The 24,899-nt window shown below is 39.5% G+C and overlaps 1 protein-coding gene and 1 long non-coding RNA gene across 2 annotated transcripts; one reads left to right on the top strand and one right to left on the bottom strand.

Moving 5' to 3' along the window:
- Window positions 1–15,070: 15,070 nt before the first annotated feature.
- Window positions 15,071–18,999, bottom strand: LOC123383728. The gene is made up of 3 exons (XR_006593796.1): window positions 18,639–18,999; window positions 16,885–16,934; window positions 15,071–15,121 (listed from the first exon to the last, which is right to left on the bottom strand). It is a non-coding gene; the product is annotated as an uncharacterized LOC123383728 (long non-coding RNA).
- A 62-nt stretch (window positions 19,000–19,061) lies between these two features.
- PDHB (pyruvate dehydrogenase E1 subunit beta) lies at window positions 19,062–24,849 on the top strand. The gene is made up of 10 exons (XM_003982375.5): window positions 19,062–19,174; window positions 19,254–19,307; window positions 20,754–20,861; window positions 20,952–21,014; window positions 21,118–21,153; window positions 21,296–21,581; window positions 22,424–22,534; window positions 22,874–22,965; window positions 23,863–24,004; window positions 24,305–24,849. The coding sequence occupies exons 1-10, from the start codon at window positions 19,133–19,135 to the stop codon at window positions 24,448–24,450; spliced, it is 1,080 nt and encodes a 359-aa protein (XP_003982424.1). The 5' UTR covers window positions 19,062–19,132; the 3' UTR covers window positions 24,451–24,849.
- The last annotated feature ends 50 nt before the right edge of the window (window positions 24,850–24,899 follow it).

Here is a 24,899-nt window from a genome sequence, read left to right as displayed (position 1 = left end):
GCTGGGAAGTCAAAGGAAGAGTTGAAGAAGTCTCAGTAGGCAAACAAAAATTTAAGCAGAACTAGAAGGGTTTTTTTCTCTTTTCTTTTCTGTTTTTTTATTAGTAAACTCTACCCCTAACATGGGGCTTGAACTCACCACCCCAAGATCAAGAGTCACATGCTCTATACCAACCAAGCCAGCCAGAAGTCCCAGAAGGGTTTTTCTTATTTTTTTAGATACGACAATGCTGCCAGTGACCTCTCAATTTTTTTTGCCACATCTGAACCAAACACAAAAGTATTTGAAAATGCAAATGCTTATGAGATATACGATTCAAGCAAGTATTTATTGAGCTACAATAACTGCTGGGTGCTGTTTTATAGTCCCACTGAGAGAAGGGCTGGACTATGGTACAAACTGCATGAAAACAGAATTTTCTAATGCCACACTAGGGTCACAGGTCTGACATTTTCTTTTAAAGCATCTGAGATGGGGGCGCCTGGGTGGCGCAGTCGGTTAAGCGTCCGACTTCAGCCAGGTCAGGATCTCGCGGTCTGTGAGTTCGAGCCCCGCGTCGGGCTCTGGGCGGATGGCTCAGAGCCTGGAGCCTGGTTCTGATTCTGTGTCTCCCTCTCTCTCTGCCCCTCCCCCGTTCATGCTCTGTCTCTCTCTGTCCCAAAAATAAATAAACGTTGAAAAAAAAAATTAAAAAAAAAATAAATAAAGCATCTAAGATGGGGCACCTGGCTGGCTCAGTTGGTTATGCATCTGACTTCTGCTCAGGGCATAATCGCATGGTTAGTGAGTTTGAGCCCCACATAGGGTTGTCTGCTGTCTGCTGTCTGCTGTCTGCTGTCAGCATGAAGCCGGCTATGGATCCTCTGTCTCCCTCTCTCTCTGCCCCTCCCGTTTGCTCTCTCTCTCTCCCTCTCTCTCAAAAATAGACATTAAAAATAACCCCATCTAATATGCACTGCTTATAAATAAGGATTTGGATTCTAGTGTCAAAAGACTGAAGTTCAAATCCCAGCTCTCCTACAACTTGCTGTGTGACCTTGAACAAGTTTCCTATCTCATTGAGCCTCAGTTTTCTGATCTGTCAAATGGAAATAATAATAGTACTTCATTCAAAAGGCAAGTGTGCTGATTAAATCAGATGGTGCTGGGTTCAGAACTTACTCAGTTGAGGTTACAGAATATTAAGTTTTTATTATTTTACTATGCCTTTTGAAAAACTATCTATATTTTGTATAACCCCATGTACAAACACAGAGCTGGAACAAAGGGAGAGCTGGCTGCCAGCCTGGATTATGCAGGAGGGTGTTAAACCACACTGTTGGTTCTTCCTATATTTTCCTTTCTCCCTTCCTCCTATTCAAGAAAGGAACGGATTCTAGGAATACTGACTGAAACTGAAAGCCTGTGGAAGGTGGTACAGCCAGCCACTGGGACAACCTCAGAACGATTCCCAGGGACTGATAATGTCAACAAAGGAGCAGAGGACCCTGCCAAAGGGACCACGTGGGCAGGGCCAACAGATCCCTCCATCAACCATGTGACTGATGACTCAGAGCCAGAGTCATCCCTCTCCCTTATCTTGGCCTTCCTTAAACCCTCAGCGCAGTGTGATGCTCAGTATGGTTGTATTGCTGAGAAGTGGGGAATATACGCCTAGAAAAGACTGCAGATAGAGGTTTTATACCAGCTAAGGAGGGGGAAGGCATGCATTGAATGGAGTTCTAGGAAAGAAAGCCTTATTTCTTTTCCACCCAAGTTGTAGACTGAGATTCATACCCACTAAGGCAAGAAGAATTCAGAGTTGCTTGTTCCCAGGAGGTTGGGGTGGATACAAGGTCCACAGATTCCAGCAAGGAATAGAAAAGAAGGCAAACCTGTCATGGCCACTATAGGCCCGTCATCTGTTGGAAAGCAGGCTGATGGCAAATGTCCAGAGGCCTTTGGTCTGAGCTTGAGGACAAACAAGGAAGCAAAGGAGAGGAGGAACAAATAAATGCACCTGGCAGAAAAACGGCACCATTCACACAGCCTTTCACACCCAGCTCTGATTAAATCCAGAAATTTGGGTTTGCAGCTACGGTTTAGCAATTAAAACTGTTATGTTGCGACACCTTTATGGTTTAAAGTGGTGAAGGCATAAGGCCTGTGAATTTGTGGATTTGATTACCACAGCCTTCTGTGCAAACAGGTGACTCACTCTGCCTGCCCCTCCAGAGAGGGAAGAAGCCAGCTCAGGTTTCACTATTAGCCCACCCCCCAAGCCCTGCTGTGAATGTCAGTTCTCTCCCAGAAGCAAATTGAACCACCAAATCTCTTTAAATCAGGGCTGACAGCCTAAACCTGAGTTTACGAAGCTTTAGGCCACAGAGGCAGCCCTTCGCTCTAGGGCTGCACCGTGTGAGGTGAGTGCCTCTGACTCTACAGGAACCAGAGCCTAGATTTCACTGTTTTCATTGCCTTGACATTTACATTCAGAGAGCCTGGGGAAATGGATCTTTGAGACAGAACATTAACCTTTGCTATAGGAAGTCTTGGCTGTCTTAAGCCTCTAACAAAAAATGGTACTCCTTATCTCCATCCTAGCCTCGAGTCTACTGGAAAGGTCACAACATGAGGGGAGCTCTAACAGCAGGAAATCTCAGGAAATCTTAGCGCTTACAGGACGGTAGTGACCATCTTAAGTTCACTCTGGCACTTTATGCATGAGTAAACTCAAGCTGAGGAGAGGTTACAGAACTTTTGCAAAGTCACATTACTGGATGGTCATTGAACTGCGGCTGGAATTCATGTTACCTGACTATTCATTCACTATAATGAACATCTATTGGTTACTATATTTGACCCTTGAACAATGCAGTGGTTGGGGGTGCTGACTCCCACACAGTTGAGTATAACTTTTGTCTCTCCCTAAATTTAACTACAATAGCCTACTGTTGACAGAAGCATTACTGGTAACATAAAGTAAATCAACACATTATAAATATATAAATATATGATACATATTTTATAATATATTTATATATATAACTGTATTCTTAAAGTAAGCTACAGAAAAGAAAATGTTAAGAAAATTATAAAAGAAATTACATTTACAGCATTGTACCACATTTATAAAAAAAATCCGTGCATAAGCAACACGGAACCTGTGCATGTAGTTCATACTCATGTTGTTCAAGGGTCAACTGTATTTGGAGACCGCTGTGGTTGTGTGGGTCACAGTGGGGAACAGGGTCTCAACTTTCCCTATAAGTCAGAGAGGCCCCAAATCCCTCTTTCCACTTCCTGGAAGCAGGGATATAACCTAAGCTCAGCCAACAGGACACTCTCATCCAGCACTATCATAATGTTCAACCTGCCTGTGGCCACCATGTTGGTTCTGCCCTAGGAACAGACTGAGCAGAGCCATGTGTTTTATTGATAAGCTTACCTGGTGACCAGTTCACTCATTTACCAATTTGCATTATGCACAGTTTACCTAAAATTCAAGGCTCTTTGGACTATTTTTGCATTCAATTGGCTGCCATGTTTTTGGAGGTTTTTTTGGCCACATTATTTGGCATTTTTACAGATTTAAAAATGAAACTTTCCTCTAAGAGTTTCTTTTTCCTCTGCTAAATTGTGTGTGTGTGTGTGTGTGTGTGTGAGCTCTACACCCAATGTGGGGCTTGAACTCACGACCCCAAGATTTAGTCACACGCTCTACCAGCTGAGCCAGCCAGGCACTCCATAAAGTTTGTATTTCTGATTAAGTATTTATGAAATGGGCCACCTTTTATAAACAATAAGAGTGTTCTTTATTGTTGTTGGAGTCTTTTAATAGTGTATGAACCTTCCAAACACACTGTAAGGGACTTTTTTACAAGTTTGTATAAAGACTCTTCCTTCATGTTAACTAACTTGAATTTAAAAAAAAAAAAAAAAGACTCTTCCTTCAAAGTTGTGTGCTCAGCAAGAGACCCTTATTGAATCTGATATTCCAGGTATTAAATTCAGAATAATCCTAAGTTTTAAGCACAAAATGGAGTCCCTTGATCAGCAATTGATTTGACGTTAGCAAGGGCATGAGACAAGCACAGCTCCTACAATTAAAGGTGATTAATGTCTGACTACAATGAATACAAATATACTAGAGCAAATGTGTAATACTGGGTTCATATTCCATTCAAGTCCATTAAATACTTATTTAATACATAAATAAGGGTTAAGTTTGGCTATGATAATAAAACAACATTTCTCAGAGGCCAAAAACAGGCCAAAAGCCAGGCTGAACACTGTACTTTTTCTTTCTTTCTTTCTTTTTTTTTTTTTTTTTTACTGTCCACAGTATTTATTAGTTGTTTATTAATCAAGAGAAACTATTCCATAACCCAGTATTCATGTTTCATAGTTCAGGAACACAGGTCAGTAAGAAACTTTCATGGAACTCAACCCAAAGAAATTCTTTACATTCCCAAAATCACCTTGCACTCTGAAAGATACCAGCCTCCTTCTTCATCTCCTCAAAATCTTTTGTGGAATCATAATTTCTGTAGAAGTCTGCATATGCCCTCTTTCTTGGTTCAGCCATAGCAAACATATAGAAAGCTGCAACCCCCAGGGATACAGTGAATGTTCTAACAATATGAAATCGCAGACACTTGGCCAGAAGGCCTCACCTCTGAGATTTAATCAAAGCACTAGAAGTCATGGTAGTGACATCCAACATCCTTCCTAACTGATACCTGAACACTGTACTTGTATTTGCTCTTTTAGTTATGATCCTTGAGGTCAGGGCTTCCCTTTGTTAACTGTATCCTCAGCCAGCCCATAGCAGACACTCTGTGACTATCTGCAGATAACACAATGGCCCTGTTAGCTGGTGCTGTTTTTATCCCTTCAAATGTAAAGGTGAGGAAATTCAGGCTCAGGAGTTGTTACTTGTCCAAGGACACCAGGAAGGGCAGAATGACCCTGGAGCCTGCGCTTCTAACACAGAGGAATGTGACCTCACCTGTGTATTCTAACAACTAAAGCTTAAAGGGTGGGGTGAGGGTAGACAGACTATTCAATAGAGTTTTAATGATGTTTAGTGCTGGGGAACCGGGGATAGGTTGTATAGATACAGAGGTCTCTGGGAGGGTATGGTTCCGGAATGACTCTCTAAGGTCTCTACATGACTATTATTGGGGGTAGAACGTTCCAGAATAAGCCTAAGCTTCATGGGGAGCCTTGGGGCAGAATATAAGCAAGGGTCAGAGATCCGGGGAAAACCCAGGTGGCCTGTGCAAAGTGTTGTAGCTTTCCAACAAAAGCTTAGCTGATGGTAAGGGAAGACTCATTTTGAAAACCTGACACAATAAACATAGGACTATGGCCCAGCAGAGATTACTTTTGACCTGTATTTTTCTCTTCACTTAATATATATAAAATTTATTTTTTCTAGAAACTAAAAGTATCTTCGATTCTCATGTGCCTTTGGCCTAGTGCCATGTGCTAACAGTAGTCAATAACATTTTGTATAAAAAGAAAACTGTGTTTGGGAATGTAAAATGGTACAGCACTCTGGAAAATAATTTGGCAGTTTCTAGAAAACTAAGCATACACTTATCCTACAACCCAGCAGTTGCAGTCCTGGGCATTTATCCCAGAGGAGTGAAAACTTATGTTCACACAAAAACCTGTACATGATTGTTCACAGTAGCTTTATTTGCAATAACCCCCAACTGGAAACAGTCAAAATGTCCTACAACAGGTGAATGATTAAACAAAACCGTGGTACACTCATACTACATGGAATAATATTAAACTATAAAAAGAACAAACCACTGATAGAGGAAGCAACTTGGATGGATCTCAAGGGCATTGTGCTAAGTGGAAAAAAAACCCACAATCTCCTGCTATGTGATTCTATTTATACAAAGTTCTCAAAATGACAACATTTTAGAAATGGAAACCTAACTAGTAGTTACCAGGGGTAGGGAAGGGTAGGTACTAACAAGGTAGCACCAGGGAGATCTCTGCAGTGACAGAACAGTTCTGGTGGTTAGTCAATACTACCTAGGTGATAAAATAGCAGACATGCACATTGTAGTGATATTAATTTCCTGGTTTTGATATTGTATTATGTTCCCTGAGCCATAACCATTGGGGGAAACTAGATGAAGGGTACAAGGACCTCTCTGTGCTATCTTTGCAACTTTCTGGGGATATATAATTATTTCAAAATAGAAAGTTCAAAAAAAGAAAAGAAAATTGTGGTTGAAACATCACCTGATTTCTCAAATTTCCCTTTAACACCACTCTGAAGAAATTTTAGTCAAGTGGAAAGATGGATATGCCTCTCATATACAAAAGTCCTCTTTACCCCCTTTGTATCTTCATAATATTCCATTTCATGTCTGTGCCACATATTTTTTCATCTAAAACCTGAATATTTATTTCCATTTTTTTGCTATTGTCAATAGTCATTATAAATATTATTATAAATAGTTACCACAAATCATCTTATACATAAATCATTTCACCCATTTCTTTTATGACTATGTTTGCAGCTCAAATTCTTTGAAGTAGCAAAGCTGGTTTTCCTAACAACTATGCTGTATTGCTATATTTAGTCTGTATTTTAAGAAAAATATAAATTTTCCAAAGAGACTCATTTCTGAAAACAGATATTTATGTACACATTCTTAATGGCAAAAATTTTTAGTCTACTGCAAGTTGCTGTACATATTCAACATTAATAATAAAACATTTCTATCTGACTAACTTAAGCTAGTCATTTATCCATTGGTGTCGACTTAAATACGTTTTTAAAGCTATACACCCACTATTACAATACAGCTCGTTCTTACACAGATCCAGAGAAAATGTGAAATCTTGTCTACCTAAATATAACAACTACACATAGAATAAGACTGGTGTTATTAATTCAGAGACATCTTCCAACCCCAGCGTTATAAACAGGTTCTAACGTATTAAATAAAATGGCTTTCCTTTAGCCAAAAACCATTTTTTAATGTAGTCCCATAATCAGTAGCAAAACGTTTGGGATGCTATGCAGTGCCTGGAAATGGGGTGTTGTATCCATCCTTCAAAAGTTCACGGTACAGCGTGTGGGTGAAGGTTTCTGGGCAACCTTTCACTCTTTCAGTCTTTCCTGCTGCGAAGCCAAAATGTGGGCTCTTAGTCTAAGTTTTGCAACCCACAGAAAATGTGGCTAAGGCCAGAGAACAGACGTATTTATACTTCTGGAGGCCCCACTTTTCATGAGTCACGTGGCCGCCCTGACACTGTGGCTTCCGCGCCTTCTGCCGCTTGCTGCCGCCAGTCAAGTGAAGCGGGCGCCCTCTAGGGCTGAACCGCGGGAATAAAATAGCTACCAACACCTGGGAAAGGGACTGGGCAAATTCACCTGGATGGCTTTTCCACAACAGCTACCCTTGTAAAGCTTCCAGAAACTAAATTCTATAAATGCGGTACCGGAAATAACCCGATGGACCGATGTGTGTGCCTGTGCGTGCGTGCATGCGTACACACCCATAAAATCCCCTTTAAAACCCATAAAAGAGAAGCGGGGCATTAATAACAGTGCACACCTTCCAGAAGGGGAACGCAACAAGGCAGACAGGTATGTGGGACACTCACTTTCCCTCCCCACAAACTTCTGAAAAACTTTCAAACATACAGAGAAGTTGAAATACCGCAATGAATTTCCACATACTCACCACACTCAAGATTCCACAGCTGTTGTCATTTGCCATATTTGCTTTATCTATATATTATTTTGCCTGGATTATATAATTGGAGACCCACATAAAAAATTGTCTATGTGGACAATCCCACGGAACCTACAAAAAAAAACTTCTACAAATAAAAAATGAGTTTATCAAGGTTGCAGACACAATGTCAACACCTGAAAATCCATTGTATTTCAATATACTAGCAGTAAATGATTGGAAACTGAAAATTATTAAAATAGCATTTAGTAGCTTAAAAAGGACAGAAACACTAAGACATAACTCTAATAAAAGATGTGCAAGATGTGAATGCCAAAACATACAAAAGGCCAATGAAGAAAAGAAGATGGACGTAAACAGAGAGACATCCTGTGAATGTGGTTGGGAGACTCAGTATAGTCAGGATACCAGTTCTTCCCAAAATGTTCTATAGATTCAACACTATTCCAATAGAAATTCTGTCAAGAATTTTTTTTGGAGATGCAGATAAGCTGATTGTAAAACAATTTTGAAAAAGAAGACTAGAGGCAGGGCTGGCTCATTTGTCAGTGGAGCATACAACTCTTGATCTCGGGTTATGAGTTCCAGCCTGCACTGGTTGTGTAGAGACTACTTAAAAATAAAATCTTTAAAAAGAAAAAGAAGGGGTGCCTGGGTGGCTCAGTCTGTTAAGTGTTCTACTTTGGCTCAGGTCACGATCTCGCGGTTCATGGGTTTGGGCCCCACTTCAGGCTCTGTGCTGGCAGCTCGGAGCCTGGAGCCTGCTTTGGATTCTGTGTCTCCCTCCCTCTCTGCCCCTCCCCTGCTCATGCTCTGTCACCCTCTCTCTCAGGAATAAATAAACATTAAAAAAAGAAGAAGAAGAGTAATGCTGGAAAACTTACACTATTTTATTTTTTAATGTTTATTTATTTATTTTGAGAGAGAGAGTACAAGCAGGGAGGGGCAGAGAGAGAGAGAGAGAGAGAGAGAGAGAGAGAGAATCCCAAGCAGGCTCCATTCTGTCAGCACAGAGCCCAAAGTGGGGCTCCAGCTCAAGAACCTTGAGATTGTGACCTGAGATGAAATCAACAATCGGATGCTTAACTGACTGAGCCACCCAGGCACCCTTACATTATCTGATTTTAAAAACTATTACACAGCTACAGTAATTATAACAGAATAATATTGAAGGGATAAACACAGAGATCAATGGAACAGAATAGAGAGTCCAACTATAGACCCACTCAAAACAGCCAATTGATTTCTGTGCAAAGGTGCAAAGGCAATTCAATGGAGAAAAGATGGTCTTTTTATCACATGATGTTGAAACTAATGGACACCATATGCAAAAAAAGAAAACTCGGGACCTAAACCTCACACCTTATACAAAAATTAACTCAAAGTGGACCATAGATCTAAATGTAAAACTACAAAACTTTAGAAGAAAACATCAAGGAAGACCTTTGCAACCTGGTGTGAGACAAAGAGTTCTTAGATATGATACCAAAACATAATCCATAAAAGAAAAATGTGGTAAACTGAATTTCACCAAAATTTAAACCTTTTTCTCTACAAAAGACACTGTTAAGAAAATGAAGAGTTATGCCACAGACTGTGAGAAAATATTTGAAAATTAAATATCCAACATAGAACTTGTATCCAGAATACATAGATAACTCAACTGTATGAAAATTTCAAATGACCTAATAAAAAATGGGCAAAAGATTTAAACAGACATTTCACCAAAGATGATATACGAATGGCCAATGAGTACTTGAAGAGATGTTCAATATCATTAGCCATTAGGGAAATGAAAATTAAAACCATGATGATATCACTACACACCTAACAGAAAGGAAAAAAAAGCAAACAGAACAAACAAATGATGATACCAAGCATTGGTGAGGATATGGAGCAGCTGAAACACTGTTGGTGAGAATACAAAATGGTATAGCCACTCCAGAAAACAGTTAAATATACACACCATATGACCCAGCAATCTCTATCCCACACCAGAGACAAATAAAAACATGCTTACACAAAACTCTGTAAAATTTTTTTTTGTATTATCTCTATTCATCATTGCCAAAAACTGAGAACACTTCAAATGTCCTTCAACAAGTGAATGGAGAAACCAACTGTAGTACATGCATACAATAGAGTGCTATTCAGCAAGAACAAAGAATGAACTATTGATACACATGACAACTTGAATGAATCTCAAAGGTATTATGTTGAGGGGTGCCTGGGTGGCTCAGTCAGTTAAGCATCTGACTTTGGCTCAGGTCATGATCTCATGATTCATGAGTTTGAGCCCCACATGGGGCTCTGTGTTGACATTTTGGAGCTGGAGCCTGCTTCAGATTCTGTGTCTCCCTCTTTCTCTGCCTCACCCTCCCTCTCTCTCACAAATAAACATTAATTTAAAAAAAAAATTAAAAGATATTATGTTGAGTGAAAGAAGCAGTCTCAAAAAGTTATATACTGTATGATTTCATTTATATAACATTCTGGAAAAGACAATAGTATGGCAATAGAAACAATGATTAGTGGTTATCAGGGATGGAAGGAGGGAGTAGGCTTCATAAAGACAGTAGGAAGCAGTTTTTGGGGTCATAGAATTGTTCTGTATCCTGATAGTGGTTGTCAGCTTCAAAACTCACAGAGCTGGACAGACACACACATACCACACACACACACACACACACACACACACACACACACAATTTTACTGTATACTCACTTAAAAATATATTTTTTTAAAAAGCTAACTTTTGTGTAAAGAAAGGCAGATACAGACATACATGCTTATACACAAACAGTCCTTCTCTGTAAATACAGAGAAGAAATGAGTCATAGTGGCTCCTGAGGCAGGGAAAGGAGGCAAAGTGGGGTGAGGTGGGATGAGGGAAGGGCAATTACTTTATACCTTTTAGTACTTGAATTATTTTTACTACTATGAAATAAATGTCCTACTCAAAAGTATTTTTAAAATTCAAAATAAAACATAAAACATAAGTGCATATGGATACATGGGGAAGGAACATGTAGAAATCATAAGCAATATTTCAATCACAATTGAGATTTATTATGTCTTTCTTTTATTTTTAAATTTTTTTAATGTTTATTTATTTTTGAAACAGAAAGAGAGTCGAACGAGGAAGGGAAGGAAGGAGGGAGGGAGGGGCAGAGAGAGAGAGGGAGACACAGAATCTGAAACAGGCTCCAGGCTCTGAGCTGTCAGCACAGAGCCCGATGCAGGGCTCGAACCCAAGAACAGTGAGATCATGACCTGAGCCGAAGTCAGACTCTCAACTGACTGAGCCACCCAGGCGTCCCTCTTTTATTTTTAAACCTCATGTTAAGCTACTACATTGTCCTTTCTAAGTGTTTTTCTGTGCATATATAGTTTTAAATAAAATTAGGATTATATTTCAAACTATTTTTATCTGCTTTTTCACTTACTATTATTTTATAAACATTTTTGCATATTATTTGATATTCTTTAAAAAATAATTTGTTATGTAATATTTCAACATCTGGACATATCCTAATTTATCTAAATAGTTGACAATTTTTCCTACTATATATTATAGTAGGAATATATATAATATTATATATTATATATATTATATATTATATTTCACATAAGTTAATCAGTAACAACCAAGATTTAAGAGGATAAATCCCTACAAGTAGATAACTTGACCAAAGAAATATGTATATAATGTGCAAACACATTTATTTATATGTATAAACCTATTTTTAAAGGTTCTTGAGATCTACCAACAAACTGCTTTCCAGAAACAGTGGAACAATTAATACCATGTATGAGTGCCCATTTCCATACACCTTTACCAGTACTGAATGAACTTTGTTAAACTGTTAGTAATTGAAGGGCCAAGAAACAGGTCACATTGATGCTTTGATTTCTATTCCATTGGATATGACTGAAGTCAGACATAGTACATGTTTGCTAGTCATTTCTACTATTTTGTGAAGTGTGTATTCACACTCTTTGTCCATTTTCCATTGGGATTTTAGAATTTTCTCATTACTCTTTAGAAATTCTTAATGTATTAAATATTTATATAAATATATTGCCATATTTGTGGTGAAGATTTCCCAGTATATTATTTGGCTTGTAATTTTATAAATTGTGTATGTTAATTAACAATCAATTAAAGAAATATATGCTAATTATAAAAAAATCATACTACATAAAAGGTATAAAAAGAAAAGTAAAATGTTTCTTGACCTCTATTAGTCAAATCTTACCCCTACACTATTTAGTCTTTGTTCACAGTTTCTTATGAATTCTTTCAAAACACTTCTTTATGAGTATATATATTTATTTCTGCATTTTATTTACACAAATGGGATTCCATTTTTTAGTTCATATCTCCCCTTGCTTGGAGATTGTTTCCAATAAGTACATATTGTATATGTGCGTGGATCTGTAAATGTAGATCTGCCTCACTCTCATATTTTTATTCTTTTAACAGAAGAATGACATTCCATGGAGGTGTAATATGCTTTGTTAAACCAGTTCCCAACTGATGGATATATGAATGCTTCCAGTTTTTCACTACTTCTAGTTTTTTTTAAACTTTCTTTATCCACTATTCATTTGTATATTATATTTTGATATAGGGCTTCCCACTTTTTGTAATGTGTGAGGAAGATAAAAATGTATGTTTTTTTTTTTAATTTTTTTTTTCAACATTTATTTATTTTTGGGACAGAGAGAGACAGAGCATGAACGGGGGAGGGGCAGAGAGAGAGGGAGACACAGAATCGGAAACAGGCTCCAGGCTCCGAGCCGTCAGCACAGAGCCCGATGCGGGGCTCGAACTCACGGACCGCGAGATCGTGACCTGGCTGGAGTCGGACGCTTAACCGACTGCGCCACCCAGGCGCCCCGATAAAAATGTATTTGTAAGATACCATAGAAACCGGAGACATTGTTGTTGATAAAGTAATTATTATGTCACCAGTCCCTGGAGAAAAAGCATGTCTTCTCTGCTTCTTCCTATAGGGAACAGAAGGAAAGCTTCATTACTGAGACTTTACATGGGAAGTTTGAATTCTGTCATGATGACTTTCTTAAAAGAAGTTGACAGACAATAAGCACATGGAAAGTGCTCAATGTGATTGATATTCAAGGAAATAAAAATTAAAACCACATGAAATATAAAAACACACCAAGCAGGATAGCAAAATTTTAAAAACTGGTATTACCAAATGTTGGTAAAGATCGGGAGCAACTGAAACTTGCTCATCTTGGCAGAAGGAAAATAAAACGGTATCACCACTTTGGAGAATTGTTTGGCATTTCTTGTAAAGTTAAACATATGCCTGATCTATGACCCAGAATTTCACTCCAAGAGAAAGAGAAACATGGGTCTACATAATGACTTTTATCTGTATATTCATAGCAGCTTTATTCATAGTAGCCTCAAACTGGAAACAGTCCAGGTGTCTGCCAATAAGATGGGTGAACAACAACAAAAAGGAGTGAACTGCAAACAAACTGATTCTAAAATGTATGTAGTAAGGTAAAAGAACTAAAATAACCAAAATGATTTTGAAAAAGAATAATGTGGGGCGCCTGGGTGGCTCAGTTGGTTAAGCGTCCGACTTCGGCTCAGGTCATGATCTCACGGTCCGTGAGTTCGAGCTCCGCATTGGGCTCTGTGCTGACAGCTCAGAGCCTGGAGCCTGCTTCAGATTCTGTGTCTCCCTCTCTCTCTGACCCTCCCCCGTTCATGCTGTCTCTCTCTGTCTCAAAAATAAATAAACATTAAAAAAAAAAAAAGAATAATGTTATAGGAATCCCACTACCTGCTCTTAAGAATTACAATATAGCTACAGTTATCAAGACAAAATGGTATTGGAGGAGGAGGGACAGAGATATAGATCAATGAAACAGAATAGAGTACAGAAATACATCTACACAACCCTGGCCAAATGATTTTTGACAAACATGCAAAAATAATTCAATGGAGAAAGTAGTCTTCTCAACAAAAAGTATTGGAATAATTGGACATTCTTAAGGACAAAGCCCAAAACCTCAACCTAAAACTCGTGTCTTATACAAAAATTAACTCCAATTGGATCATAGACTTAAGTGGAAAATATAAAACCATAACACTTTTATTAAAAAGGAAAAAATCTTTGTATGCCAGTGTTAGGTGAAAATTTCTCAGATATGATACCAAAAAGCATAATCCATAAAAGAAAAAATTGAAAGATTAGACTTTGTCAAAATTAAAAACTTGTGCTCTGTGAAATATCTTCACAGGATGAAAAGACAACCATAAACAGAAACATATTTGCAAATCACATAACTGACAAAAGACTTGCATACAGAATCCACAAACAGTGCTCTGAACACAACGTAAGAAAACAATCTCAACATGCACAAATCAATCAATGAAATACACCACATAAACTGAATGAAGGGAAAACTGCATGATCAATTCAATGGATACAGAAAAAGTATATGGCAAAATCCAATGCCCTTTCATGTTAAAAACATTTGACAAACTAGAATAGAAGGAAACAACCTCAACATAATAAAGGTTATATATGAAAAACCTACAATTAACATCAGCTAGCTCAGTGGTGAAAAACTGAAAACTTTTCCTCTAAGATCAGGAAGAAGACAAAGATGCCTGCTTTTACCACTTGTACTCAGCATAGTTTTGGAAGCTCTAGCCAGAGCAATTAGGCAAGAAAAAAAAAAGGTGTCCAAATTGGGAAAGGAAGACGTAAAATTATTTGTTTTTACAGATGGCATTATCTTATACATAGAAAATGCTAAAGATCACACACACATGCACACACACACGCACACACACACACACACCTATTACAACTAATAAATTCAGCAAATTTGTAGGATATGAAATCAGCACTCAAAAATCAGTTGCATATCTATACACTGAGAATGGACAATCTGAAAAGGAAATTAAGAAAACCATTCCATTCATAATAGCATCAAAAAGAATAATTAGGAATTAACTTAACCAAGGAGGTTAAAGATTTAAACACTGAAAACTATAAGACATTGCTATAGATAATAAATGAAAAGATGTAAATAAATGAAAATAAATGAAAAAAAGACAAAAATAAATAAAAAGACATCCTGTATTCATAAACTAGAAGGCTTAATACTGTTAAGGTGTCAGTACCACCTGGAGCAACCTCCAGATCCAAAGCAGTCCCTATCAAAATCCCAACAACAGTGTTTGCAGAATCAGTAAAACCCATCCTAAAATTCATACGGAATCTCAAAGAATCCCAAATAGCAAAAGCAACCTTGAAAAAGAATAACAGGGGTGGCTGTTTGACTCAGTCAGTAGAGCATCCAACTCTTGACCTCAGGGTTGTGAGTTAAAGCTCCACACTGGGCGTGCAGCCTACAAAGAAAAGGAAAGAATAACAAAGGTGAGGACTCAACTTCTGATTTCAAAACTTACTGCAAAACTACATTAATCAAAAACAGTGTGATACAGGCATAAATATAGGCATGGAGATCAAGAAATAGACTAGAAAGCTCAAAAATGAACTCTCCCATATATGATCAAATGATTTTCAACAAGAGTGCCAAGGCAGTCAACAAGTAAAGGATAGTCTTTTCAACAAATGATATTGGAATACCATTTGGATATCCACATGGAAAAGAATGAAACTGGACCCCTACTTTACACCACATATAAAAATTAACTCAAAATTTATCAAAGAACTAAACATAAGAGCTAATACTGTAAAACTCTTAGAAAAAAATATAGGAGAAATGCTTCATGGTATTAAATTTAACAATGATTTCTTAGATACGTTAAATCAGAAATAAACGGAGACCAACCTTAAAAATTCCCCAAACAGACAAAACCAGTTTAGTCGCAAAAAGCTTAATTTAACTTACTTTGCAAGGCTAACTTGATCTGGATCATTTCTTACTTGTGCCCATAAAAATGAAAAGCAAAACCTGAACTCTTTCCTAAGGTTAATGTGAAGTAATCACTGAAAATTGTAGCCAATCACTGCAAAGAATAAACTCACTGCTTTCTCACTATATAAACTGCTTTATAACAATATACCCATGAGCCTCATTTCATGCTTTGGTTTGAGTGCTCCCGGTTTACAAATGGTCTTTTTGGTGTGTGCATAGTAAGTTTTTACTAATTACTAATTCAGTGATTAATTGGTGTTACTTGGGCTATTTTGAATCTTTGACATAGGACATAATACCAAAAGTACAGGCAATAAGAGAAAAAATAGATACATTGGACTTCAAAATTAAAAACTTTTATGTAACAAAGGACACTATCAACAGAGTGAGAAGGCAACCCAAGGAATGGGAGAAAATATTTGCAAATCGTATATCTGATAAGGGATTAATATCCAGGATATATACAGAACTCCTATGACTGGGGCACCTGGCTGGCTGAGTTGGAAGAGCATGCGATTCTTGATCTTGGGGTCATGAGTTTGAACCCCACGTTGGGTGCAGAAATTACTTAAACAAATTTTTAAAAAAGGAACTCCTATAACTTAACAACAATTCAGTTGAGAAATAGGCAAAAGACTTGAATAGCCATTTCTCTAAAAAGACATACAGATGGACAACAAACACATGAAAAGATGATCAATATCACTAATCATTAGGGAAATGAAAATAAAAATCATGAGGAGATACCACTTCATACAGATGAGGATGGCTATTAGCAATAAGGCAAAAAAATAATAAATGTTGGTGAGAACATGGAGAACCCTTGTGCATTGCCAGTGGGAATATAAACTGGTGTATCTACTATGGAAAACAGAATCGCCATTCCTCAAAAAATTAATCATAGAATTAACATATAATCCAGCAACACCACTTCTAGGTATATACCCCAAAGAATTGAAAGCAGGGACGCAAATAGGTATTTGTACACTAATGTTCATAGCGGCATCATTCACAAATCTAAAGGTTGAAAACAACCCGAATGTCCATCACAAGAATGGATAAACAAAATGTGGTACATGCATATAATGGAATATTACTTAGCCTTAGAGAGGAATGAAAGTCTGGTACATGCTACAGTATGGATGAGCCTTGAAGACATTATGCTAGCTGAAATCACACACACACACACACACACACACACACACACACACACTGTCTGATTTCACTTACATGAGGTAGAGTAGTCCAATTTATAGGGATAGAATGGTAGTTGCCAGGAGCTAAGGGAAGACGGGAATGGAGAGTTACTGTTTAATGAATACAGAGTTTCCTTTTGGGAAAATGAAAACGTTTTGGAGATTAACCGTGGTAGCGACTGAACAATACTTAAAATGGTGGATTTTATGTGACGCGTATTTTACCACAATAAAAAACAATCTAATTAGAATATGAGCAAAAGACTTGAACAGACATTTTACCAAGGATGGATGGCAAGTAAGCATGTGAAAAGATGTTCAATAATCATTAACCATTAAAGAAATGCAAATTTAAGTCATGAGGGACATTGCTACACATCTATTAGAATGGCTAAAATAGAAAATATAGATAATATCACACACGGGCAAGGATCCAGAGCAACTGGATGTCTCATACCTTGTTGGAGGTAACATAAAATGGTACAGCCACTTTGGAAAAACACTTTGATATCCTTCTCAGTATTTACCTGAAGAAATGAAAACTAAGGTTTACACAAAAACCTATGAGCCAATGTTCATCGCAGCTTTACTGGTAATAGCTGAAAATGGATACAACCCAAAGGTCCTTCAAAGGGTGAATGGATAATCATACAACTACTGGGCAATAAAAGGGTTCAAAATGTTGACACGTGCAACAGTTTGAATGGATCTCAAGAGCGTTAGTCTGAGTGACAATAGTAACTCCAAGAGTTACATATTGTACAATTCAATGTATAAAAATACTCTTGAAGTAACAAATTATAGTCACTGAGAACAGATTACTGGTTGCCAGTAGATAGGGGTGGAGGAAGGTGTGACTATGAGGTAACATGAAGAAGCTGCTTTGTGGTGATGGAATAATTCTGTATTGTGATAGTGGTGGCAGTTACGTGAATCGGTACATGCGATGCAGTTCTACAGGATTATTATGCTTTCCCCAAGAATGCATATAAAAACTGATGAAAGCTGAATAAAATCTCTACCTGAGTTAACAGCATTGTACCAATGTCGGTTTGGGGAATCTGACAATGTACTATGGTTATACAAGATATCAGGCAAAGTTAGGTGAGGGGTACATGGAAACTCTTTCTTGCGAGACTTAGTCTTTCAAAAACAACTGTAAGAAAGAAAAGACGAGGGGCACCTAGCTGGCTCCGTCAGAAGCACACGTGACTCTTGATTTTGAGGTTATGAATTTGAGCCCCGCTGTTGGGTGTAAAGATTAAAAAAAAAAAAAAGGAATAAACTATTGATGCACTTAACATGGATGAATCTCAAAAACATTTTCTGAACTAAAGAAGTCAGACACAACAGTACACTTTGTATAGTTCCCTTTTTTTTTCAAATTCTAAAAAGGGCAAATTGAGTTACCATGATGGAAATCGAAACTGATTGCCTATGGAGTGATGTATGGGGAATGATTGGGAGAAACATGAGGGAACTTTCTGAGGTGGTGGATATGTGCATTTTACTGTTTAAGTTACACCTAAAAAGGTGGGAGGGGGCCCTTTTTAATAAATCTCGCTTGAAATGACCAAAAAAAAAAAAAAAAAAAGGTTGGTCAAGCCCACAGAGACTGAAAGTGTTGGATAAAGGACTTTTAGGACTTTCTGATGACTGACAACCCAAAGTGACTTGAGGACAAAAAGGGATGGTAACAGTAATTACCTGAGAGGGTTCCTGTGAAAATTAAATGAGCTGTACAATTCTTACCATAATGACTGACACACAAGAGGCCGCTTAATGCACCTATGAAAGCTCTCGTTCGCGTTCTACGGGAACAGACAGCGCAGTCCAGGGAAGACCGGGCTCATTCACAAGGGAAAAAGTTCCTACACTAGACTGTGCGCAAGCGTTACTTGGTGCCCTAAGGGTTTCAATGCCTCAAAGGCTGGCCTAACTCTTAAGGTCCCTCCAGCCTTCAATTATGTTCCTCAGAGTCTGACTTTCGGTCCCGTGCTTCAAGGAGCACCACTTAGGGACGTGTCCCCGACGTGCGGCCAGCATGCCAGCAGCCGCCACTCCGGACGAAGTCGATTGGAGTCAGGCCGCAGAAAGAGCTGTAGAACCACCCCACGCGCCACTTTGGTCCCGCCCTTCGGCCCCTCACCCCAGGGGGGGATGGGCGGGGCACGCAGGCGCGGCTCCCTGCCATTGGCTAGAGCTGGCGGGGGAGGCGGGGCCTGACAGGACTGCGGCCGCGCTGTGTTGTCATTTGGCGGCGGCTAGAGGACACGGTCAAGATGGCGGCGGTGTCTGGGCTGATGCGGAGACCCCTTGAACAGGTAGGCAGCGGCACGCGTGCCTCCGCGTGATTCCTGCCCACCTTGTGCCCCCTCTCAGCGTGCTCTCTCTCCCCTCCAGGTCTCCGGGCTGCTGAGGAGGCGCTTCCACCGAACGGCGCCGGCGGCGCTGCAGGTAAGTCGCCTGGACGCTAGCCGGGGGAGGGAGGGGGTCCCTCAGCCCCGGGGAGGAGACCGGGGACGCGCCTGCGCTGTGCAGAGAGGGGGGTGGCAGCGGGCCCTGTGGTCTGCGGGTTCCCACGTCCTGCGTGGGACTCGTGGTTCCCGTTTTGTGACCCATCGCCAAGCACACCAGCATGTCACCCCCTCCAGGCTCATTGGAATCTGTGGGCGACCTGAGTAAACTAGACGCTTCTTCCCTCATCCCCCTTTAAAATGTTTTGTTGTAATAAAATATACGTAACCAAATTTACCATCTTAAAGTGTATGTTCAGCGGCACTAAGTTCATTTACTATGTTGTGAGACCATCACCACCATCCGTGTTTAGAACTTTATCATCCTCACAAACAGACACTCTTTACCCCCTTAAACACTAACTTCTCATTTCCCCCTGGCTCCTGGTAACCTCTATTGCACTTTCTGTGTCTGTGAATTTATCTATTTTTGGTACCTCCTGTAAGGAGAATCATACAATGGTTGTCCTTTTACGACTGGCTTATTTCACTTAGCATGATGTTTTCAAGGTTCATCCATGTTGTAGCATGTGTCAGAATTTCATTCCTTTTTTAAGGCTGAATAATATTCCATCTTATGCATATACCACCTCTTATTTATCCATGCATCTTTTGATGGACATGTGGGTGTTTTCACATGTGATTGTGAAATATGGATTTGTGAATGGTGCTGCTAAGAACATTGGTGTGCAAGTATCTCAGTCCCTGCCTTTTTTTTTTTTTTTTCTTTTGAGCATATTTAGAAGTGGAATTGTTGGATCATTCCTCTTTGAGGAATTCCCTACCCCACCTTTTTTTTTTACTAGAGGATTCTACCAAGCTGTTTAGTAAAATAACTTGTAGATTTTGAAGGTAGTGCCTGGCACGTAGTAAGTGCTCAAAACATAGTTTTATTTAGGCTTCCTTAAAAGTTCTCTGCCCTACACTATACCAAATGTGGAAATAAAACAACCCAGTATATTTTCTACTTAGGAAACTACCCATGAGCTGGTCTGGCCAGTAAACAGATTTTTAGAATTTTTTTAACTTTTATTTTAAAAATTTTTTTTCATGTTTATTTTTGAGAGAGGCGGGCGGGGATGGGCAGAAAGAGAGAAAGGGAGACACAGATCCGAAACAGGCTCCACGCTCTGAGCTGTCAGCAGAGAGCCTGACGTGGGACTCGAACTCACAAACCACAAGATCGTGACCTGAGCTGGAGTTGGATACTTCACTTACTGAGCCACCCACACACCCCAAGAATTTTTTGAACTTTTAAAGAGAAGCCTGTTCTAGTGATAGTTTTTATATTCTCTGCTGTATGCAGCCTAGGTAATTATAAGAGAATCTGAGTCGTATCCAAAATGATCCTATAGTTGATTAACTGTTTTTCCCATCCCTGTGACAGGTGACAGTTCGTGAAGCTATAAACCAAGGTATGGATGAGGAGCTGGAAAGAGATGAGAAGGTGTTTCTGCTTGGGGAAGAAGTTGCCCAGTATGATGGGGCATATAAGGTAATCAAGATACCTGAAATCAATATGAATTAAGGTAGCCATTTGCCCCCAGATACACTTAAAAGTAATGAAATCAATGTGTAATTTTAGGTTAGTCGAGGCCTGTGGAAGAAATACGGAGATAAGAGGATCATAGACACTCCCATATCTGAGGTAAGGCTTCCATCAGGAAGCAGACCTTTCAGGGCGTGTCTGTTCACGTGTACACTGTTCTAATTTTTATGGATTTTCACTTGTGTTTGTGTTTTACTTATAGATGGGCTTTGCTGGAATTGCCGTGGGTGCGGCCATGGTATGTAATCCTTTTTATGAATCTCATCCAAAGAAATTTCTTTTCACGTGACCTTTTGAAAACATTGTTTGAATTTTGGAGTGATTGCCACTCTTTACTGCTGTTTCTCATTTTTTTAAGATCTTTGTTTTTGATTTGACAGGCTGGGTTGAGGCCCATTTGTGAATTTATGACCTTCAATTTCTCTATGCAAGCCATTGACCAGGTTATAAACTCAGCTGCCAAGACCTACTACATGTCAGGGGGCTTTCAGTCTGTGCCCATAGTCTTCAGGGGGCCCAATGGCGCCTCAGCAGGCGTGGCTGCCCAGCACTCACAGTGCTTTGCTGCCTGGTATGGGCACTGCCCAGGCTTAAAGGTGGTCAGCCCCTGGAATTCAGAGGATGCAAAAGGACTTATTAAATCAGCCATTCGGGATAACAACCCAGGTTAGTAGAGTGACCCTTGGGTCTCTTTTGATCATTAAAGAACTAAATTGAAATCTTTGCCTGGAAGGAACCCTTATAGGCTTCTAGTTAGGCTTAGATCATATAAAATGCTAATGATTTACAGAGACAATAAACACAGTTTAAAAGTTGTTTTATTTTTGTTTTCCTACTATAAGGGAGCCTGTTAGGTACCTACAACACTGGTTTAATTGCAACAGGTAAAATTAGGATTGGCCAGACTGTAAATGCCAGTACCTACACCATCCATTCAGGGCTACTGGACATGACAGATATGAGGCCTCCTAATCAGCACAGTGAAACTTTTCACATAATGATTGTTAGTGTTGAAAATACATTTAGTCACGTAGTTACTTTTGTTAAATATCTGTATTTGGCATGGCGCCTGGAGGCTCAATGAATTGAGTGGTTGAGTGTCCAGCTCTTGATTTCAGCTCAGGTCATGATCGCACAGTCATGAGATTGAGCCCTGAGTCAGGCTCTGTGCTGAGTGTGGAGCCGCTTAAGATTCTCTCCCTCCATGGGGCACCTGGGTGGCTCATTCAGTTAAGCGTCCAACTCTTGATTTTGGCTCAGGTCATGATCTCATGGTTCACGGGATCGAGCCCCGCATTGGGCTTTGCACTGATAGTGTGGAGCCTGCTTGGGATTCTCTCTCCTCCTCTCTCTGCCCCTACCCTAGTGACACGTGCTCTCTCTCTCAAAATAAACTTAAAAAAAATTTTCTTTTCTCTCCCTCCCATTTCCTCTGTCTCTCCCTTCTTGTGCTTACTTTCATTCTCTCTTTTTTTTTTTTTTTTTTTTTTTTTTTTTGTATTTTGCAGTGGTGGTGCTAGAGAATGAACTGATGTATGGAGTTCCTTTTGAATTTCCCTCAGAAGCTCAATCAAAAGATTTTCTGATTCCCATTGGAAAAGCCAAAATAGAAAGGCAAGGTAAGAGAACTTAGTACATTTAAACATTATTTGTAATTCAGCCACTCTACTTATGTTGGCCAGATTCGGTCTTAAGTCGTTGCTTTTTACTTTGATCAGGAAATTACAGGATGAGTTCAAGTTAAGAATGTGTCATGAGTTGCTCATACGCTTGTGCTTTCCTAAATCTCAGCCCAGTAGATTTGTATTTCGTCTTTAGGGAGGCCGCCACATTCCTCATCCCACCGGAGTGGAGTGGAGCTGAAGATTTTACACGTGAACAAGAGCTGCAGTGGCCGCAGAGCAGTATGGCAGCTTTCGTGCCAACCCGGCCTCTGATCTGTGACCGCTCTGTTTCAGGGACACACATAACTGTAGTTTCCCATTCAAGACCCGTGGGCCACTGCTTAGAAGCTGCAACGGTGCTATCCAAAGAAGGAATTGAATGTGAGGTATATGGACATTCATTTATTCTTAAAGAATCAGAAAGTTTCCTTTTAGTTTTAAGTTAACCTGCTACAGAATTCCAACTCCCTTAAGTGTAAAACTCTTGGTTTGTCACTCAGTTCTGCCTCTGCGTGAAGCTGGGAACCCCCTTGCTTTTCAGATATCTAGCTTTTTACCACATAGGTTGGATCTTTTAGAAGAGTACCTGCTTTCTCAAGTGGGGAGCCAGCGTTGGAGCTGGAGGTTGGGAGGAGGGGAAACTTAGAAATCGGTGTCTTACCCTTTCACATCCAGGACCTACCACTTGCTAGTTCTACTTGAACAAGATACATACTCTGAATCTCAGCCCTGTCAGCGGTAAACTGAGGAGAGCACATTTACTGTCCCATCCGGGTGGTTGTGAGAATCACACTTAGTGTGGCGCCTGGCACATGGTGAGCAGTCAGTTGTTAGTTATTAGTTGTTTGGATGAGAAGGAAGTTAAAGTCCAGGAGGATAAGTGAATTTTTTTTTTTTTAAGTTTATTTTGTGAGAGAGGGAGAGAGAGGGGTAGGAGCAGAGAGAGAGAAAGAGAGAGAATCCCAAACAGGCTCTGCGTGGTCAGCGGTGGCCTGATGCGGGGCTCGAACTTACAAACCTTGAGATCATGACCTGAACTGAAATCAAGAGTCGGAGGTTTAACCCAGGCATCCTGAGGGTAAGTGAATTCTTAAGTTAACAGGGCTCCTTGCGGTAGAAAGACTTTTGTTTTAATTACAATTTATTTGTTACCATTTTGTTCTTGAATAGGCAGATTAGATTTTCCTAGACCCCGAGATTAACAGGAAACCAAACAGGGAGTGCCATTATGGGAGTGAGACTATCTGTGGCGCAGTGGCTCCATAAGGTGTATCTTTGTTTAGGTGATAAATATGCGAACCATCAGACCAATGGACATTGAAACAATAGAAGCCAGTGTCATGAAGACCAATCATCTCATAACTGTGGAAGGAGGCTGGCCACAGTTTGGAGTAGGAGCTGAAATTTGTGCCAGGATCATGGAAGGTACTTACTTCAGAGAAACTGGTTCTAGAATGGTTCAGCTATTGACTAAAATAGTCAAGCGTGTACCTGGATACTGGATAGAGATCAGAGGCTAGGGGTGACCAAATGCCTCAACTTTCACCTTGTCACCTTGGCATTTTTCCTTTGGGTGAATGTTTAAAAAAACAAAGCCAGAAACAATCCCCGTAATTAGTATTCCTTTAGATTTTCTCTTCTTTGGAGAGCCACACTTCCTGTGCAAAGGTGTTGGTCCTCAGTGGCTTTTCTTGCCTCTCTCAGTTGAGCGTCCTTCTCTCCTAGGCCCTGCATTCAATTTCCTGGATGCTCCTGCAGTTCGTGTCACTGGTGCTGATGTCCCTATGCCTTATGCAAAGATTCTAGAAGACAACTCGGTACCTCAGGTTAAAGACATCATATTTGCAATAAAGAAAACATTAAATATCTAGTTTGGACTTGAATTTCAAGTCATTGGGATTTACTAAAGTACGTCCTGATACTTCACCTGGATTATACTGTAAGACCTTATGATTCATAAAGTTATGTCTAAAGCAACAACACAGATGTTTTTGTACTTGGAATAAGTTTAAATGTGCTTGTATGTGGAAAACTCTTCTCTCCCACCCTAGACTCCAGGGTGGTTTTTTGTGTGTGTGTTACAATTACCATGGTCTTTGAATAAGGCTGATGTAAAATTTTACCCTCTCACAAAGACAACGTATGAATGTGGCAGAGTTCTGCTGAAAGATGTATCCAAAAATGACAACTTATATGTAAAAATAAAGGCATATTATGTACATTTGCTGTTAGGTTGTTTTGATAAGGAATAAAGGAATTCCTATGACTAATTATATTTTTATATTCTTGAAGTAATAAATGTGGGATGGGAAGAGTCTTA

The sequence above is a fragment of the Felis catus genome, chromosome A2 (assembly GCF_018350175.1).
Source record: "Felis catus isolate Fca126 chromosome A2, F.catus_Fca126_mat1.0, whole genome shotgun sequence".
Taxonomy (NCBI): Eukaryota; Metazoa; Chordata; class Mammalia; order Carnivora; family Felidae; genus Felis; species Felis catus.
This window is presented reverse-complemented; position numbering and strand designations above follow the sequence as displayed.